This window comes from Cupressus sempervirens, chromosome 9, assembly GCF_028749045.1.
Source record: "Cupressus sempervirens isolate cs-2001-9-10 chromosome 9, ASM2874904v1, whole genome shotgun sequence".
NCBI lineage: Eukaryota > Viridiplantae > Streptophyta > Pinopsida > Cupressales > Cupressaceae > Cupressus > Cupressus sempervirens.
The window spans coordinates 515987383-516009364 of NC_143126.1; the positions used below are offsets into that span (position 1 = coordinate 515987383).

A 21982-nucleotide genomic window follows, 5' to 3' on the forward strand; every position below is an offset into this window, starting at 1 on the left:
ATCGAGTGAATTATTTTCTAGGAAGGCTAAGCAAGTCGAGATGAGAAGAGAACATCAACAAAAACAAGCACAAATACAGGTTCTTTATGACATCAAGGACATATTTCTTGATTCATTTGTTGTTGGTAATTTGGATGAGAATGCTCCCATCATTGAGCAATTGATTAAGATTGTGGAGAAAATAAATGACCCAGATATAGATGCAAATGAAAGATTAATGCAGTGGTCAAAAATAAAATTTGAGAAGAGAGTTATGGAGAAAGTTGCAACTGAGATTGCTATCAGATAGGTAGACCTGTCAAATCTTGTGAATAATTTAGAAAATGTTTCTCATAATGTACATATAATGTTTAGGAACTTGTGTGATACTTCCACATATACAAAAGACATAAGATGAAGAATGGATAAGTTAGAGGAGGATTTACGTCATAGTACCAATGCATTAACTATAGATTAAGTTCCAATGCAATTCACTTATACAAGCTTAATTTTCAGCAAGGAAGGCTCACTGAATTGACTGTAGAATAAGAGCTAAGCTGATATCTATACAAGCTATGATGACACCTCATCTTGAGGTTGTGCAGATACTTTTGAAGAGTGCAAAAGAGTTGGTCTAGATAGCTCCAAATCTGTTGGTTGTAGAGAGTTTGGTGGATCTAGTAGCCAAGTTGGAGATTTATATTCATGTTATTGAATCTATATAGACCAACATGGATAATACATAGGTAACATTTTTCAAATCCGCAAAGCATTTTTGGATAAGTTTGGTTCGATGCCTTCACCCCAACAACCACGGGTAACAAAAACAAGGGGAAAATAAATATGATGATAATAAAGGGAGAAAATGATGATGATCAAGTTTGAAGTTTTGAACATGTATATACTGAGAGTGCAGAGTCATAATATGTGTATAGTGTTTACCAAGTCAAGGTCTAGAATATATCCTAAGGGGGAGTACTTATGTTTTAGTTTTGTAATGCAAAGTTGTTTATTACGACAAAGTGTTTTTGCCACTAATGCCAAAGGGGGAGATTGTTGATCCCTAAGTCAAAGTTGTCTATTAGTGTCAAACACTTAGTCATTCATAAGGCAAGATTGGTTGGTCATCACTACGATTGAGCCATCCTATATAGGCCAAGCCATGTATTAAAGACTTGTATACATTTCAAGTTATGAGATGAGTGGTAATTATCGTCGACCAAGCCAGAGGTCATCAAGTACTTCAGCGATTGCTGAGTTTTTCACAGCAAGTAATATAAGTTGAGTGTTACAAAGGTCGAGCAATTCAATATACACCGAGTACAGTTAAGGCTGATGTACAACATGGAGAAACAACCTGAGCCGAGCACCAATATGGTATAAGTGCCGAGTAACACAGTTTTGCAAAATTGTTTAGAATTGCACAATCTTTAAGGTAAACCATTTTTATCGAGTTGGAAGTGTGTTTTACAAATTAAGGAGTTGATTACATGTCTAATGGAGGATCATTAATCCCTATGTAAGGCAATCCACCAATCGTAAAATTACAAGGACTAAGTGGCAAAAGAAATGAATCTAGATCATTGATTGGGATCTTGAAGGTTCACCTAAATAGCTATTTAAGAAGAACTTATGACTTAATTCAAAATGATGTGTTCGTGTGCACAAGTGTGTGGCCAATAGGAGTTTGAATGTGAAGTTTTGGAGGTGAATCAAAGTGTTAAAGGCAGAAGCGACTGGACAATGCAGTGAATATTTTTAAGCAGAGTTATAGAAGATTAATCACAAAGAGGTGATAATACATTGCATAGAGGAGATTTGATATCAACATTATAGTGCGAACCAAAAAATCACGTACTGAACATTCTAACAGGTGTTTAAAGGTTCAAATCTCTTAACATAGTAGCTTTAACAAGATTTTGTAAATCTCCTAATAGAGTACTCAAGCGTGTGACAAATAGGAGTTTGAATGTGAAGTTTTGGAGGTGAATCAAAGTGTTAAAGGCAGAAGCGATCGAGCAATGCAGTTAATAGTTTTGAGCAGAGTTATAGAAGATTAATCACAAAGAGATGATAATACATTGCATAGAGGAGATCTGATATCAACATTATAGTGCGAACTGAAGGATCACGTACTGAACATCCTAACGAGTGTTTAAACATTCAAATCTCTTAACACAATAGCTTTAACAAGCTTTTGTAAATCTCCTAATAGAGTACTCACTTAGCTGTGATATAAAATCCTTTAATAAAGGTAGGACTTAACGATCTTGTAAGCCTTTAATAGGGAAGACCCTTCACAGGGTAGATCATCATAAGTGATCAAACATTATAGCCTTAACATGCACAACTCAATAGTGAAGATTTTGTGGGTGTCATCCCCACCATAGTTTTACCTTCACCTTGGAGGGTTTCTGCATTACGAAATTTGTGTGTGATATGTTAATGTGTTATGTGAGTATTCATTTATGTAGTTAGAAGTTACATTTGATTTTATAATATAGTAGTGAATGATTACATTGATATGAGGTTAATGTGCAAAGGAGGGTTTATGTGAAGACATCAAATATGTTTCATGTTTGAAGTGTGAAAAGTTTTGTAGATTTCCAACTGCCGCTATAGTACTTTTTGCACAAATGGACAAATCAACTACCGAGAAAACTGAAAAATGATCAACTATTAGTACATTTGTGATCGGCTATTAGTACATGTGTGGTCATTTTTGAGAACTTTTTACAACAGTATTTGGGGGTTGAGGTGGTGGCAGTTTGTACATGGGCGACAACTAGATCTCTTCCCCTACTATATAGAACACCAAACCTAATGATTAAAAACATTATCAAAAAACATTTTTAAAAATAAGTTTCAAATTGTTTAAAGTTTTGACACCCTATTCTAGATTGTATGCTATTTTATGGATCCCACAAATTACTTCAAACTTAAAACATTATTAAAATCTTTCATTCCTTCATAATCTTCAAAACAAATATTCAAAGTTTTAAATTTTTTATAAACTTTTTTAGTGGCAAATACCACACGATCAGCTTTTGACTACAACACATAACGATATAGATTATTGAACTCCTCCGGTCTACCCCTGAACTTCAATGCTTTTCAGTCACTTGCCGTGTTAGGTAACTTGGAGGATGTGGCGTGCTCATCCAGCTGACTAGATAGTAGATTGGCGATATGAACACTTTGCCTGCCAAAGTGCAAAGCGTTAGATGTGAGTTGAGTTGACCCCTTGGCCACCTAATATTCAAAAATGGGTATGAGGATAGGGACGCCACCCCGACAACACACTGAACATTTACCATTCAAATCTCACCTGCCTATCGTGAGAACGCCAAAGGTGCAGATTCAATCCAGAGAGTTTGGAATGCGTTCCATAGTGTTCGGGGTGCATGTACATCGTCTCGTACAATGTACTGAGAGAAATTTGTCCACTCTTACCAAGTCCCACATGGGGTCCAGTGCCTGGCATCACGGAAAATCCTGTGAGATCTACCCACATTCTTGTTATCTTGTTTGGGATCCGCGGTGAAGAACAGGTAATTGGTGCAGCTTGTTTGAGTTTGTAGCAATGGCAGAGAATGGGGTTCTTGTGTGCACTACTCTGATGGGTGAGACGGTAGATCAGATGCTCAAACAAATGCAACTTGCGAAAGAAACTGGTGCAGACTGTGTCGAACTCAGATTGGATTGCCTTAATGGTTTTGATTCTGCAGGGGATTTGGAAAAGCTCTTAAAAGATAGAGTTCTTCCTGCTATAGTCTCTTGCAGGTAAAACATTGCAATCTACAACATTGTGTATTTCTTCTGTAATGAAATGAGTTTTAATTAATATTAGCGTTTAGTTTTTGTTTTACAAGATAACAATCTTAGTTGCATCAAAGTTTGAGAATAGGTTAGTCCCTAATTTTAATAACTTTGGTTCCACTGGCGAGATACCAATTTCAATAACAAAAATGTAAGTTATCCCAGTTAAGGGAAATAATCATATAAGTAATGATATTACTATTAGGATTCAATTGTATTGATTTCAAGTCAAATTCATTGACCTGTGTTTCGTGAGTAGGGGTTCACAAAAATCTCTCTCTCATGAGAATGAATGAAGCAGCATTGGACCTTCTTGGGAGGTCACTCATATTATTACAACTCCAACTCCAACTGAAGCTTGCTTAACCATGGAGTTTCCTTCAAGATTAAGTCCACTTGCTACTTCATTTGCAAAACCTTTGGCAAGTATTGTGCCATATGAACCATTCATTACAGAGCTCCTCAATCTCATCAATTGATAAGTAGGAGATATTTTCAAAAGCAAGTCAAATAATGATATCATCAGGATTCAACTGTGTAGTTTTCGTGTCAAATTTTGATATCTTCTACTTACTAATCATTTAAGTACTTAAATCAGTTAACTTTGGAATGTAAAGCTCACGATGATATTTAGGTCAAGTACACAAGCAATTTAGCAGCAGCTTCATTTCAAAATCTATTCAGTGAGGACATGGTTGAGAGAATGAGAGAGTTAATCAGCAAATTGAATAGTTGAAAATCAGCACTTCAAAAAGCAAACATGATCTGCTGTCCTTGAGACTCGTAGACATAATTTTTGTTCTATTCTATTCGATTCTATGCTAATATTTGTCTTTTAATCCATATACCATTGTTTTTCCCCAACAGGAATGATTATGTCGCATGATCGGTCATCGTCCATTAAGGATCATATATTCTGTCAAGGTAGTGCATCGGTTCATGAGGAACGGAGTTTAGTAGCAGAAAAATTGTCGATATCCACCTAGTGCCTATTCTAATTTTAATTCCAAACATTGTCTAGTTATAGCAAAATGATGCCCACTTAAGGTGGGCGAATTTCGAGACATACAAGTTGCAGATGTAACTCAGAAATCTTACAGTGCACGTACACCCTCCTGTACAATATTGCTGCCAGGAAATTTTCAGAACTATAAGTAATAATAAAAGCTCCAATAATATGGCACAAGGTTGGAATTGGTTTAGATCTATTCCAAGCTTCTATCAACCGATAGTGTACGGTTGTCTACACTTATGTTCAAGAATCAAAACTAATAACATACTCGATGGGTACATGTTTGACATACTTTACCATGTACTTCACTGGAGTGCTAATGGGCTTTCCAGTCTGTAGTAAAGCCCATGGGTATCTCTCCAAAATTACTTTGACAACACAATACTCAGAGGGAATGCCTAGCTATTATCCTGTATGCCAGGTACTTATAAAAGGTAGACTAACTGCCATAAGAATGAAGGATGATCCGGTAAATTTATACCAAGGCTCAGTCATAGTTGTTGAAAATTTGGTAATATATCTTCAATAAAAGAGCATTACATGTGATTTCAATATTTGATTTAGAGGGATATAGAGCAGCAATAGGACATACATAAAACTGATTAATGACAATAATACGAAATGGCAAGATCAACAAATAGAAAATAACAACACCATAATTCAATGTTTTCCTTGGGAAAACTCTCATGGAGATAAACACTCAGCCGCTGAATCTATTATCTGACTATAATGATTATTAACATTAAAATATGCTTACAAGTACAATGATATGATCAGCAACACTGAAATATGCCTAGAAAACCCCATCCCATATCATCATTAAATGGCCAATTAAGGTACAAGAAACCAACAACAACATCTAAAACCATGGATGATCATTGATAAACATACACCACATCATCAAGGGTGCCCATATGAGGTTGTGTAATTCCCATGAGGAGGCACAGGTCCCAACAACCACTATGACGATGTAGCTCCCCATTCATGACACAACTTACATGATGCCTTACACAGCTTATGTTGACTAAAATTAGCAGATACTTGTAAACTCCACTTGATCCATTTGTCCCATGAGAATTGTGGTGCTCAATTCCATATATGCAAGTGTTTTTGCCCTTTTGCAATCCCAAATCAAAATGTACCTCAAATGTGTCATACAACATACCAAGTTTCCCACAAACTTATTCCATTCAATTTAGGTGTCCTATTCCCAATGACGGTCATTTTTTTATAAATTCTGGAATTGCCTAACCAACCATAATGTACCCATCTCTGGTGGATCACATGAATGGACACCATTGTTGTGCAAGCTGTACGCCACCTTCCTGACAATTTCCCACTTGTTGCATACATTGCAAAAGAGGTCAAATCTGAAATAAGCATGAATTTAAAAGCTAGAGGCTAAAATGTACCGATCAAATCTATTTTTGTTCACCATCATAGTAAAAGAAGCTGCAACACTTGCTAAAATGCCAACCTTTTGAATTAACACCTGCTCATCATCCATCACATCTCTAACAAAGTCACATTGAAAATCAATAGGTTTTGTGGAAGCATGAATGTAGGATTCTTTGCCAAACTATTGGCACGTTGACTTTTATAATCAGTTTTCATTGTCTGTGTATAAATTAGAGCTCCACAACTTGGACTCAGCTCACACCGAGCAAAACTCGGCCAATATTTGGCAAAGACTTATCAAATTGAAAAATTCACGAAATTTAGAGATTTAAAGGATTTAAAGATTTTATCATGTACTCTTCAATAAACAAACTTGAAAGACCTGATAAATGAAGCAATGGAAGCTACTTTGATCACATATGCAACATCAATCACAAGTATAAAAGCAATCTAAATTGAAAGAAACAACATTTTTGAATAGAAAAATATTGTCAAGTGATATAGGTTACCAAATTTGTGGATGATGGCATCAAAAACAAAATTTAGAATGAGTCATTGTATCTTGTTTTACTTCTAACCTCTCCTTGCCTCATCCTTTATCAACATTACAAGTCAATGAGTGTGAGAGTCTACTTCATAACAGCATAGGATTCCTCAACTCCAACTTCATATACAAAGCACAGATCACGTAGCATGAATAACAAGGTTAAAAACAAGACATACATATAAACATTGTCTTTCCCATCTTGTTCCATAACCAACCATATCCCAACATTCATTGCATTAACCACAATCACTAATCAAACAATGACTATACAAACTTATCTAGTTTGGGGGGTTTCCAGTGCACTTTTCGTCAAAATCTCAAACGTCAAATTAAAAAAATTCAAACATACCACTTTGAAGGGGCAAGGAAAACATTGATTTTCAATCACATACAAGATATAGGAAAATTTAGCTAGTCTCGACATAAAACACAATTCTCCAAAATGCAAAAAAATGAAAATTGTTGAATCAATATCCAATGATTCAACAATCTCCCCCAAACTAGCTTTTCTATAAGAAAACCAAAGCAACCCTTTAAAGTGGGTATGCATAAATGCAAGTAATTTTAAAGTTTAAACACAAAGAGGGGACAATAAAACCCTCACCTACCACCAATACACCACAAGAAATAAAGGAAATGCCGTCAAAATGGAAGGTCCTCCCCCATTAGTCCTCCAGAAGTCATTACCAAAGATCCAAGAGCCACCATCTTAAACCCCAATTTCCATTGTTTCAACTATCTTGCCCAAGCAAGCGTTTCTACAAGAAAACCAAAGTAACCCCTTCATGTGGGCATGCATAGATGCAATTAATTTTTAGGAACAAGAGAGGACAATAAAACCGCTACTTCTCACCAATATACCACAAGAAAATAAAGGCAATGACATCTAAAGGGAATGTCCTGTTGGTTCCCAAGATCACCACTTTTGCCAACGTCTATGCTTTAGTTCAACAATTGACTTTGGCCAATGAATGGGGATAATCAAAGTGATCTAATTCCCTTGCACTTCTGGCCCTGCTTGACCAGGGTGGGTGCACCTTTATGAATAACCAGATTATAACTTCTTGCCACTTGTCTCTAATCTCTACTTTGGATTGGCATGAACCTCTGAAATAGATCAATCTACAAGGTTATTACTACTCCTTTACAAAATGCATTTTCAGATTATTGTAGCACCCCATTCAATCTACATTCATTAAAACACACATCTCTGGCCTTGACACAAATTCTGATCCAGTCCCTATATCAATCATATTCTTGAAAAGATTAATATAAGGCTGCAAATTTTTACCAATGGATTTATCATCATTGATCTTATTCTGCAAATCAAGCAATCTCACCCTTGAATATGAAATATTAAAAATATTTAGCCCACTATAGCCTTCTGTTCTGTTTCTTCATTGTTGGGCATATGTTCTTATTGTTTTTTATTTTGAAAGTATGACCAATTCCTAAAGGAAAATGGTCATAGTCAGCACCATTACTTACATGAGTACCTCATGTATGTGGCATACCCGAGTTATCACCATTTAATGTATGTAACAATACATCCCATTCTGATTTCTTCATGTACTTTGATTCAACTTTAAAACAATACCCTGCTTTTATATGAGAACTTTCAGCATCATTCCCTTCTACATTTCTTAGAGGCCCTCTGCATTCACCGCAATATATATACCCTCTTCCATTAATCTAGCAGGCAATGGACTCCCCCCACCCAACCCACACACACGTGTGGGAGGGAAACTATTGATATTCATGGGTCGGCAGGTCTGAAATTTGTTCATTATTAAATGAAGGTACCTCTTTATACAACCCATTATTATTTCACTCGTCTCTCTTACCACCACAATAAAAATCGGAGTCTTTGAAGCATGATAAATCGGATGTACTGGTTTGATCAATATGATTCTTAGAACCACATACTGATTACCCACATCCTTGACCTGAAAACATTTTGTCCTCATTATATGAGGAATTTGAAAATACATGAAAACAATTTTCACACATCTTGACAATATGCAGTCTGATTTTCCTCCACTCTTTTATCATATCATATATTCAAAAGAAATTGGATAGATGTACTAACTTCCTCTGTTTGCCGATCACAACATATGATTTATCATTTTCATATGTAAAACCGCTGTGGGACATATCCTTGTCTTGTATTCTTTCATCATTTCGCTCATATTTTTTGTCAAAATTAATATGATTAGGTTTTAGGAAATTTGAATTGCTTTCATAGCCATACTTCTGACTTTTTATGGTTGACAAATCTGAAATTTGTTCACCAATGAGTGATATTGCTTCCTCATTTTTCTTGTGTTTGGTACATTCTTCCTTCTCACTATCTGCGGCTGCTGATTGATGCCTTTTCCTGATCATCAAGGCTTACAATGCTTTCTTTAGATTCATAACTTCTCTCTGGTCCCTAATCATGAATATCACCTGCATTCTTTGGACAGCAAGTATACTCATTAATCATTTCCGATCCAAACTGACCCCTACTTGAATATTCCATAATTTCGATATGCTTTGAAATATCTTTTATGGATTTCTCAACCATTATAGCTAATGGCAATAATTCTGAAATCTGATTGTTTGATTGTCTTGAATTGTATGATCAGAATGTCTTGTAACTCCTCATCTTCTTCCATATGTCTCTTTTCAATTTCAGTTTTGTATAGCCAATAAGGGATTTTAAAGAAGTCTTTTGGTTTTGACCCTTCAGGAAGAAATTTCAAAGCTGGGTCATACAATTCAATAAAGAAATTGACATATTCCATCTGCTGAGGTTTGAAACACTCCAGAATTTCTGCATATGCATTCATGATCCTTTTGATTAGATAAAATGGATCATCTCCTTCCTTTTCTTTATGCCAAACAATGGATCAACATATACTGTTGGATCAGCACATCTTGAAGCCTGTTCATAGTTTGAGCTTTCTTCATGGATTGTATCTTCAACGATATCTCCAGCGTCATAGCCTTCTGAAGGGATGATTGGTTCTTCTACATACATATCTTCATTCGCATCTGAAACACCATAATTGCAACTCTTATCTGCATGTGTATTGCTCACAAAATGCATTGTATTCTCATATTGGACCTTAGTATTGTTGGCATGCCCCATTCTGGTCCTTTCTATGACAGCAATTACCTCCACTACCTGAATGAGATTAATCCGCTTCAAAGAATCATGCCAATAGACAGAATAGGCCTCATACATTTTCATGAACAAATCAGTACATACAGATTCATAAGGCCTGATATTTGAAGGTATTTGTATATAGACATCCAACATTCTTTTAAACAAAATGAACACAGATTCACCTTCATATCTTCTCATACTGAAAAATGCATCCAAGGGAGATGTGCAAAATTCAGAAATCATGATGTAATTCTGATTTCTTTCTTCTGCATGTAAATGCTTACTGTTTTCTTTATCAAACTGATTTAGGAAAAGCATCTTGAAATACTCCCACGGTAAAATAGATTGTGAGGGCAGACTGTCAAACCACTCCCTGACATGATCTTTTAAAGACCTCACAAAAATCTCCATAACCACATCCTCTTCATAAACTTGAAATTCAATAATGAACTCAAAAACCATCTGCACATGCCTGGATGCTGATTCATACTCCCTTCAATGGAACTTTGGTAGATATTCTCCTAGTTCGAGAGGAACATGGGTGGGATAATTTGGAATGCCACTTAAGTTTAGTGGCTCCTATATTTTTCTCTGTGGAGATATCTGATATTGCTGTTGCGTGTCATGCATTACTGAATGAAGATATAATAATGTTTCATCTTGGATATCTGGAATTGATACAATGTCTTCTTGTTTTGTTCATTGATTTCTTACTTGACAGAGTTGCCACCTCTTTTCAAGTCTTTTCAGAAGGAATGAATTCTTTTCTTCATCTGGGTTCTCTCCAACAGTAGAATCATTAGTTCAATTTGTAACAATTCTTCAGACATAGGTTTCTAAATTCTTCTAATACATTGACTCCTTTGCAAGTAGATTTATCAACTGTGTCCCCAATAGAGTTGCCAATCTGTTGGTTCCCAAATGAACAAATTGTAAAGCTCTAAGATTTTGCCAACTTCTAAGATCAAACTTTACAGCTGATTTGGCCAGCGAACGGGATTAACCAAGTGTGATTAGATTCCCCTGCACTTTAGGCCTTGCTATGCTTAGGTGGGTGTACCTCTCGTGACTTAAGCAGATTAACTCTTCAAGTTGTTGATGTTTAATCTCTACTTTCTCTATCTCAAAATGGCATAAACTTCTGGAATAGATTGATCTAACTGCTAATTAATTACTTATTCTTCCCTTCTATTTTTCATACTTTCTACTCCTTGTTTCTCTATCACTATCTGTACTCCTACCTTTCTACTTCTGTAATTCCTATATTTTTTGTTAAAAAATTAGTACCTTCTCCCAGGGCTACAGAGTCAAAAATATTCAACTTCCTGTTTGTGACTCTAACTACTCAACATATGATATTGTTTATGCCTTGTACAGACATGCATAAAAGTAATACTATTTAGTTTTTCTTACTAATCCATTTACCTTCTTTTAATTGCTGTGAATTAGTAGAGTTGATTTGAATTCTGCCTTACAAAACCAGATTAGTCAAATCACACACAAAAGAAAAGGCTGTTTTGATAAATAAAAAATATCCTTGATATCCTAATTTAAACAAATTGAATAAAGATGAAATGGAGACAACTTCACAGTACTTTCATCAATTACCCCAAACAAGTAGCTGAAAACAGAAATGCTTGATTCCTTTATATTTATTTAAACCGCTGAGAAAAAGTACAAATTTTTTATTGAGCCTTCCACTGTATTTATCTTCTATATATGTTTTTATCTGCCCACTTATCATTTTTTCTACCGGTCTTGGTTTCTCCTTTATATAAAAAAATTGAAGAAGCGACAACATTCAGACCATTTTACATCATAACTCTTCATAACTAATATTCTTTTAAACATTAGTACTTAAAAAACTATTAAAAGTTTGTTAAGACATAACAAGATAACAACTTTTGAATATGATTTTCAAATCAGAAATTGGGACACATCGAACCTGTTAACATTCTATTTCCTTGAGCCCACTCCTCGTTCAATGATTTGCTCTTCGGAATACCTGAGTATTCCTCTTCTCAATGAACAACTTCTACATTCCTTGACCACTTGAAACTCTAGATAGTAGGCATATTTATCAAACGATCTATCCACCTTTTATCAGTCATTGTTCTTACTTCTGCAACAAACTTTGTAAATCCAATATCCAATGCTATGATTCTATCCTGAAACATTAAAACTCTGAACATTTTCAACCTTTTTTCTTTCATGTCTGCCATGATTTTCGTCACCACTTGGTGGTAGTCAAGCTTCCAACCATCAAATCCTCTCATTTAATCATCCTTATCAATTATTTTTGGGATTGTCCAGTGCTTGAAAGTATGAAAAAAAGAAATATTTTTTTTGACCCTTTGTTCTTTGCGAGATACATATCTGAGTTCTTCAATGACCATACTTATTATCTTCTTTGTTTCTCTTATTTTTGGAGGGACCTCAGGGTCCCTTTGAGTTACTTTGCACATAGTAGAAATGGCAATATAAGTGGGTCGCCACCTCTTTATTAACTTTTCAAGTTGGGGCCTATCTTCTTGAAATGTGCTGGGTGTAAAGTTTCTGCAAATTCTGTGAAAATCAGACCGAGTTACTTCTTGTAGTAATGCTGAAGATGAATCTTAATATATCGATCTATATAGGAAGTATAATAATAAGTATTATTATATTCTGAATTTCTGTATGTTCAAGCAACTCGCATAAGGAAGTGTTATAGAGAAGCAGACTTATTAATTTTTGTGTGTTCTCTATCCTCACACTTGTCTTATATTTATAGGGTGACTAAAGGGCATGTCCCTTCAAGGGACATGAACCTATCTGGGACATGAACCTATCTAGGTCGGCCCTTGCATGTCTTCTCAAAATCGGCACCTAGCTTAGGAAAATACTTAGTTAGGGTTTAACCAACTAAATCTGTTCAAGATTTAACTTAAACAATTTTTCTAAGTGAGACGTCAATGTTTGACTGAAGATTAAGCATGTTCAAATCCGAATGATCTGTATCATCAGACCAGGATGATTTCGAAGTTATAGAATTAACACTGGGAATTCTCAATAATGTTTAATATCCTTTATATACTTCTTCACACCTGCCTATAACAATTTCAATTCTGTGGCACAATATTTGTTCTACTGCAAGAAAGCCTCATTATTGGCTTTCAGTTCTCTAATTTCCTTTTCATACTTGCCTTTTTCTTCACTCCTTTCCTCGGGAGCTTTGGTGCTGTCAGTTGGCTCTGGTGGAGCATCCTTATGCAAAACAATAGCCTTACTCTGATCTCCATAGGGTTCTTATAACTTTTTGTTCAAGGAAGCATTCTCAATATACAACTTATTTATTTCTGTATTTAATACAATTTCTTTTCTTTCCAGATCAGTCACTTGCTGTTCCATACATTCAACCCTCTCTTTGGTAAAAATAGCATGGTGTAGGGTTGTTGTGGTTGCCTCCATTGGGGAGGTATCCTTCATTGTCCGTAATATGGCAGTTCCACTTGTCTCTTTCACCATATCCAACAATTTTGGTTTGTTGGTGCTTTTAAAAGTGACCCATGCTGCAAGTAATTTAGTTTTAGAACTATACCTAGTTCCACTTACTCCCTTGTTAGAGTTAAATCATGCCACCATCATGGGGTCTTTGTGTTGCCTCACCTGATCTAATAAAAATACTTATTTCAAAGTTAGCCCCACAACAATCAACATATCACTTCCCTGTACAATTTCTCTTGCTTTAGCAGGGGTAATGTTCACTTCAGAAAATTTCATTTTCTTGAAAGTTTGATTTATAATCTCCTCATGTTTTGATTCATCAGTATCCATGAGATTCTTTTGCTTCCTTTCCTCGAATTCTTTCATCGACATTTTTAACCAGAAATCTTTAAACCCTTGAGTGTTATTGAAGTTATCATCCTCTACAAATCTTAAAGAAATGGCTTCCCTTTCATCAGTTTGCTTTATAGGTCGAGTGTCCTCAAAGATTTGGGCTTCATAGCCATGGATATCCTCTTGATACACTGTTTGAGACAACTCAGGTTTATTCGCTCCATCGTCTTTCAATGCCTTCAATGCATTGACCACCTCATTAGTATCCCCTTCTCCCTCTGTGTCATCATAAGGTACTAAAGGCACTGGATCTTCCCTTTCCTGCCTTATCTGTGGAGCAGGGCTGGGTGTAGACTTTGACTCTGGTACATCATGGGTAATGAATCCATGGGGTTTCATAGGTGGAGATTAAACTTTTTCTGGTGCATTTTCAATTGATTTTGCATAATTAAAAAAAAAAACTATTTAAACATAGCTCCATTCTCTTCTTCCTCAAAAAACCTTGGAAGCCCTTTCTTCTTCCTATCCTCTTCCAACTTCATCAAGATATTCCATTTCTTTCCTCTTTGTACAATCTCCACAGCTGTCAGGCAATTCCTGACCATATCTTCTTAGATTAGAATTTGATGTGCATTATTTTGATAACAGAATGAATATGATCCTTTGAGTCACATTTCCTTTCTACTCTAGACGCCAAATGGTAATTATCCTTCAAATACCTCTATAGTTTTTCTAGGGCTTTAGAATGTAAGCTTTTCCAACCATAACATCTGCCATACAAATTCTAAAAATGCCAATATTTCTGGTACAAAAATTAGTAGCAGATGGGGTGTTTGGAGAAATCCATATACCCTAATAATGGTATGTTTTCTTAGGTAGAACCAATGAGTAAAATTCTGAGTATGCCCCTTCTCTGGGTTGAAGGCAAGTGGCCTCATTACTCTTCTCACTGTCAGCAAAATCCTCTCAAATGAATGGTCCAAGGTCTTAAAAATTGCAATAATAAAAGAATCTCTGAAAATCTTGTGACTGCTACCTTTGCAATTCTTATCCCACACATAGTACCACCGTTGAACTGGGAGTCTGTTTCCATTATCTTCTTCCATCCGTAAGGGGCCGCTTGTTTTTGAGAATTGAACCGGAACCGGTAGGAACAAATTCTAAAATTTATTAGTTCTTAGTTTGGATGCATCAAACCTGAATTGGAATATGAGTTTCGAATTCCCATTTTGGTCCGGAATGAGGATTTGTTAATTCCACCTCAAGAGGTGGAATTGGAATTGGAATTAGAATTAAGTCAAATTTTCATTTTCATTTTTCCCGTTCAACAAAATCCAATTCCGAATTATCAAATCCAACATTTGACAAATTCCGGATACAAGACAAAAGCAACATTTGCTAATGCCAGCAGCCAAACGGGCCCTAATTTCATCACTTGGCTGAAACTTGTTTTATTTTGAAATAAAATTAGATAACACAACAATGAACACTGATGGTAATTGCATTCCTTCTTTTGTTGCCATGCCACTAACTGATTGTGAATCAGTCTCTCCAATTCAGAGTCAATGTCAAATTCTAAGTTCACCTTAGAGTTCTGAATTCTCGTTCCATAAATATCAAAGCCATTGGCATCTGATGTTGAAGATTATAGCTGCGATAGAGATCTTTACCTTTGATATTTCCATATGTCTTCATTTTGGCTTCTGTTGAAATTGAGATAATGCCTCTGTATTGCATTAGCAGCTAGAGAAGAGATTTATGATGATATTCCATCATATTCATTTGTATATTTCTTATAACCAAGTGAGCACAACGTGGCATCCGAGGTGTGCTAGGTGTCTCAATCTAAATATCTGACATTTTATTATACGAAGACACTTGCGACATGCATTTGGAATAATGAAGGGACTTGCATTTGGAAAATGAAGAAACTTTCGATTATGATATGAAGAGTCTCCCAAATCAAGATATATATGATTGCTTTGTGTGATGAGGTTGTATTGAGTTAGAAGCATTGTACTTAGTTCTCTATTATTTAATAAAAGAGAGATTTTTTGGCGTGGTTGGGTTTTCCTTTCAAGTTGGAGGGTTTTCCCAAGATAAATTGTTGTGTCTTTCAATGTCTTAGTGTTCTTTATTTTGTTTATTGTTGTTTATCTTTATTTCTGGGCAAACATTAACTTAGTATTAGAGCCAAGTTAGTTACAACAAACAAGGGAGTTTCTCTTGTTCTTTAGCTCATGTACGTATTGCAAATTACATTGAGTATTTTGTAGGCAATCTCTGTGTGTTGAATTTGTAGCTTCGATCAAGATCTTCATTCTTGATACTCCTGCACTTTTTACTGTTGCAAGTTCTGGTTGTACACCTTAAGCTCATTGGTCTTTGTTCACACACAACTCATAGATATCATATTTCTTCTTATGTTGATTGAGTTCTCTTGTTATAGCAACCTCTTTATATTCTTCAAATAGTAGATTGTATGTTGTGATTTTTATATATTTGTCTCTGCTCATATCCTACTGTCTTGGCATATTTTTATTATATTGTAGTTGTATCTTCTCCAATTCTCTCAGCCTTGTACTGACTCAGATTTGCCACATGTATTATTTGATAATGACTGGGCACATCAATTCATGGTTCAACTGTGTATGCAAATAGTTTTTGTTTGGAAAAGCCGTTTATATTTCATATATCACAACTTGTATTATTATTATGTATTTTTTTATTTTATCATTGTTGACTTTCAGATAGTCAATGATGTCCCTTCGATTCACATTCCTCAATTGTCTTTCTCTTGTCCTTCAAAAAGTCATTGCCATTTTGATGATACTGGGCTGTTTTAACTGAGAGATTATTATTGAAAGTTTTTGTTGGTATTTAGTTTTGTTTGTACGGAGAAGTAGAGAGCTTGCGAGTAGAGGTTGATCGTATTCTTCAACTTATATATCATGTATACTGTATTATGGTTGTTACATCCCAATTTTTGACCTAATTTGAAATACAACCGTTGAGGTTCACATGAAGTCAGTTGGCAGTTTAATTTGTTATATTCTGGCAAAATGGTAAGATAGTTAGTCATTATGATTTCAAGTGAAGATGACATGTTAGTTGATCGTTAATCACGAATTCATGGAATTAAGAAGATGGTTAACCATTGTGATTATTTAAATAATTTATTATGATAATATAATTTAACGGTGGAGAATTTCCTTGTAGGAGCATGTCAGTGGGGTGGAAGCATTGTCAGAAAAGAATTAGGCAGGAGCATCACCATCACTGAGCAGATGGGTAGAGGACCTAGCGACTTGGAACAAAATACATCTGCGGGACCCGCATGAGTTATTTAATAAATAATTTAATTAATATAATTGAGTTAAAAAAATAGAGTGTATCTTAAAGGATTTTAAATTATCTTTCCTCATATTTTTTTAATAATTATTTATATATGTGCATATAATATAAAATTGATTTGGCATCATTATAATTTAATAATTTAAATAAGTGATTATAATAATGTTCAAAATATAATAATGCTTGGAATTATAATATTCAAACTATAATTTCTTACTTTTAACTGATTAACACTTGGCATGAAAATTGATTTAATATTTGACGATTTGAATTGTATAATCTTTCAACTTTATTTTCCAACCTTTTATTTATCTTTCCTTCTTTTTGTTTTAATCAATTTAATGCTTTGGAATTTAAATTTATCGAGGAGCCAAAAAGTCTTCTTGTAATTGTTGGAAGCCGATGAGCCAAGTTATTCTTTTATATTAGAGTCTTATGATTGTATCAGCTATCCATCTTTTTCCTCTTTGATTTTCGGTGGCTATCGGCCCTCTTTGTTGAAGGAGGAACTGAGTATGCTTTTCAGATTTTATTCTCTGCTCTCCGCAACCCATATTGTCTCCACGTCTTCATAACCGCGACTCTAAGCAGGGAACGAAATCTTTCTTGCTGCCACAAGGGTTCTAGAGTAGATAGAGTGTCACATAAGGCTTTACTGAATTTGTTTTTAATTCTCTTCCACTTACTATGTCTGTGTGAATTCCTGATTACCATAAGAACCGAATAGTGGAACCATCGTACCATGTCTTGATTCCTATCATATTGCTATGCCAGGTGTGAGCCTTGATTGTCATATGAAATCAATCGAACCTTAAAGGAATTTATATTTTATTTTCCATACCAGTTGTGTATTTGTTTGTATAATATTCAAATACTGAAACCAATATAAATACAGACTAAAGCGTGGTGGATAGTAATAGATTTCTTGTTCTTGGAAACTATCTTTATATCATAGATGTTTCTTTATTCATAATAGTGTATCAATCATGTATATAAGATATGGAAATGCAATGATAACTGTGAACAACTAATTCAGCTCAGAATGTAATACATTCATTCATACAATGCAAAAATGAAAATATTATCATGAATCTAGCACCGAGGAAATTCTTAGGCAATGATGCCAATTTAGGTGAAGAGGTGTTAAGCAATATAGTGGATATAAACTCGTGAGCACCTGGGAATCACTGGCATGGTAGCTTGAAATGGTGAGGAGGTGTAGAGAGTCTGCACAAACAATTCACGTGATACTTGCTGAGTCCAATCTGATACTTGTTTAATTTTTCTTTACTCTCATTTCTCATTGTTGTACCAAAAGTTAGTGCTCTGCTTTATACGTTTACCTTAATGATAGTTCATGACAGTAGAATGCTAATTTTATCGTTCCATGTCTTTTATATATGAGTGCATCAGTTCTTATTAATGTCATGCTATGTAGATGATTTTCCAATACTAGGTAAAGTATTGTTAATCTTGATTTGTTTTTCACTGAGTATAATATCTATTTTCAGTCAGTACATAATGATAGGTCAGAGAATGAATCAAATATGTTCCAACTCTTTTCTTTTCTGATTGGATATTCATCCTTAGCTAGCTAGGCATAATAGTTGAGAACTATATATACTCTAATTGTTGGTTTCTTGAAGTACATAAGAGATCAATCTTCGATTGTCCTTGAGAATGCATCATTTATGAATTCAAATAGTAGTGTTTAAAAACTTGATTGTTTAAGTGAATCATCATCAATGCACACGCTATCACAATTTTTCGAACAAATTTAGAATACTTTTAACACCGAGGAATTCACTAGCAGTGAAACCAAGAAATGGTGAAGAGGTGGAGTTAATCTGCAAGAACGTGGAAGAGAAATCAGTTATGATTAAATTAATTAATTAAACATTCAATTTTGAAATCTTTAAAGAACATAACTAAGTAATCACAGTCTGTGAAATGCTGGATGCATGTATAATTGATAGAACCGGTTGTTCTGAGAATTCCTAACACCTGGGATTCACCCGGCTGTGTAGTCAAGAAAGAGGGTGATGAGGTGAAAGAGAGGAATCTGTAATAATATGAATCAGTATCAGATATGACATAACAACGTATCATTTTTATGAATTAATTAATAACTCACGCATATTCCTGTTGTTGTGATCTCCTGCTGCCAAGTCGTATGGTGAGTTAAATAGCAGGATGCCTAGTGGATGGCAAGACGATCCCTGTTTGTTCCAGGTAGGGAGGGCCTTTTTCGTTAGAGATCGTGAGGGGATAAGATTTGGTCCAAGGTTGGGTGGTTAAGCCCCTGACAATGTTTCACCTCTCCCAAAGATGTCAGTTGTGAGCCAGATAGAGATAAGCAGCAGTCAATTGTTTAATGGAAACAGGTATTATCACTTTTATTTATGAGGAGGTAAGATTCAATTGAGTTATTTCATTGTTACTGTTATTTGAAACAGGTATTATCACTTTTATTTATGAGGAGGTAAGATTCAATTGAGTTATTTCATTGTTACTGTTATTTTACATCTAGATATAAGAGATAGATTCATGGATTGTTTTACATTTATATGAATATCGAATATAAGTATATTTCTAATCTTGAGATACTGTCACAGTTAAGTAATCGGAAGGAAAGGAATCTGAAGCCTTAATTGATTGAGTGATAGCAGGAACCCTAACTGATACAACGATATCAGAAGCCCTAATTGAATCCGTGGTAGCTGAAGCCCTATTTGAATCAGTGGTATTAGAAGCCCTAATTGAATCTGTGGTAGCTGAAGCCCTATTTGAACCAGTGGTATCAGAAACCCTAATTGAATCCGTGGTAGCGGAAACCCTATCTGAATTAGTGGCAGCAGAAGCCCTAATTGAATCTGTGGGGAAGCCCTATTTGAATCAGTGGTATCAAAAGCCCTAAATGAACTGATGGTAAACGATGCCCTAATTGTTATAGTGGTATGTGATGCCCTAATTTTAAATATAGTGGTATTTAATTGTGATCATCATTTGATTTTGAGATAGTGGTTTTTAGATGATAGTCATCATGTGAAATTGTTATAGTGTATTTGTGGACTAACCTGGGTGGTTGCAGAAGCATCTCTAGTTTGATTTCGATCTCAGTTTTCCAAGGTATGTGGTTTTCAGTTTTTGTAGTAATTTCATTTGATGGTATTTCAAGTTTATAGTTAAGAAATTTTGTCTAATTGATTTTAACAATAAATCTTATTCACATGAACATGAGTGATATAACTGTCTTCCTATGAAACGAAGTAATAACTGTATTTTTTGAGTATGTTAGATGTTAATTTAGACCTAGGAAACTGGATGTTATAATGATTTTCTCTCTCTAGTCATTGTGCATTAATGACAATATCTTGTCCAATTCTGTAGCATGTGCATGAGCAATCGAATATATTTAAAGGCTATATATATGTGGATTACGACTTTATTTTGATCTCTGTTCAATCAGTTTGTGTGGAAGATATTAAATGATGCAGAGTTAGGTAATTGTTTTTGACAATCTCAAACAAAGGATAGGCATTTTGGTGGGTTGGGTTGTTTCCCTTGGTGAGGAGGGTTTTTCCCAGGATGAAAGAGATCATTGTGTATTAATCCATATTTGTGTGCATGTTGAGATTAGACAACAACAAAGATAAGTATTCTATGATTATATCTTTGAAAATTGATGATGAATTTTTCGTTACATCAGCGGAAATAGTGTATACTTTTAGCATTGATCTCTATATTTCTCTTCATGGTAGGTTGATTTTATGAATTATTATTAATCTCTCTTGGTTGCAGGACAGATCAAGAAGTAATGGCATGATGATAGATTATACCCAAAGTCATGCAGACTGTAGAAATGAACTTGAGAACGTTGCTTGTAGTCATAAGATTGAATTGATGATACATATCTTCGTTAAAAAGGAGGATCATATATAGGTTTTTATTATGATTAGTTTCCTTGAATAAGAAAAATGATATTCAAAGGGAGATTATTCAGCTTCAAAGGGAGTTTGCGTAATAGAGAGAGAATGCTTAATTCTTTGCAAGCTTGTGTGGCAGTGTGAATGCTAAAGCTTCTTATTTGGTCAACTTGAAATCATCACTCTTATTGTGATAATCGAAGTAGTGAGAATGCTGCCCTTACTGAGAAGGAGTCTTTGTTGAGACAGAATCTCAACCATTCTTATACATTTCGTTAACAAGTTCTTCTCTGTGAGAGAAGTTTGAGGTTAAATTCCTTATTCCACCCTCTGTAAGTAGGTACGGTGGATTCACCCTTTGTGAGTAGGCATGGTGGAGATGCACTCTTCTTCGGGAGAAGTCTGAGGTGAAAGTCTTTGTTCCACTCTATGCGAGTGGGTATGGTGGATCCACCCTTTGCAAGTAAACATGGTGGAAATGCATTCTTTTCTGGGAGAAGTCTGAGGTGAAAGCCCTTATTCCACCCTTTGCGAGTAGATATGGTGGATCGACCCTCTACAAGTAGGCATGGTGGAAGTCATGTGTGTGACTCAATGGCTTTAATCTTATGCTTTTATGGTTCACCTCTAGAAGTAGCTATGGTGAACAATGTTATACTAAGATAACAATGTTTTATTGAGAAAATTTGTGATGAGAATTTTTCATTGACATTTTTGGTTGCAGTTATGTGTGCTTGCCATACTAAAAATTTCTCTCTTGCTAAAAGGTAGTGTTGAAGACTATAGCTACAATAGAGATCTTTTCCGTTGATATTGCCATATGTCTTCATTTTTGTTCCTGTTGAAATTGAGATAATACCTTTGTATTATGTCAACCACTAGAGAAGAGATTTATGATGATATTTTTGTCATATTCATTTGTATCTTTCTTATAACCAAGTGAACACAACGTGGCATCCAAGTTGTGCTAGGTGTCTCAC

General features: G+C 35.0%; 1 protein-coding gene across 1 annotated transcript in view; it reads left to right on the forward strand.

Moving 5' to 3' along the window:
• Nucleotides 1–3284: 3284 nt before the first annotated feature.
• The window catches only part of LOC149539621 (bifunctional 3-dehydroquinate dehydratase/shikimate dehydrogenase, chloroplastic-like), a 54532-nt gene continuing 35834 nt past the window's right edge, over nt 3285–21982 (forward strand). Inside the window, exon 1 of the mRNA XM_089800850.1 lies at nt 3285–3762. Coding sequence (XP_089656976.1) covers nt 3563–3762 — 200 coding nt within the window. The 5' untranslated portion in view covers nt 3285–3562. The remainder of the gene's footprint in view (nt 3763–21982) is intronic.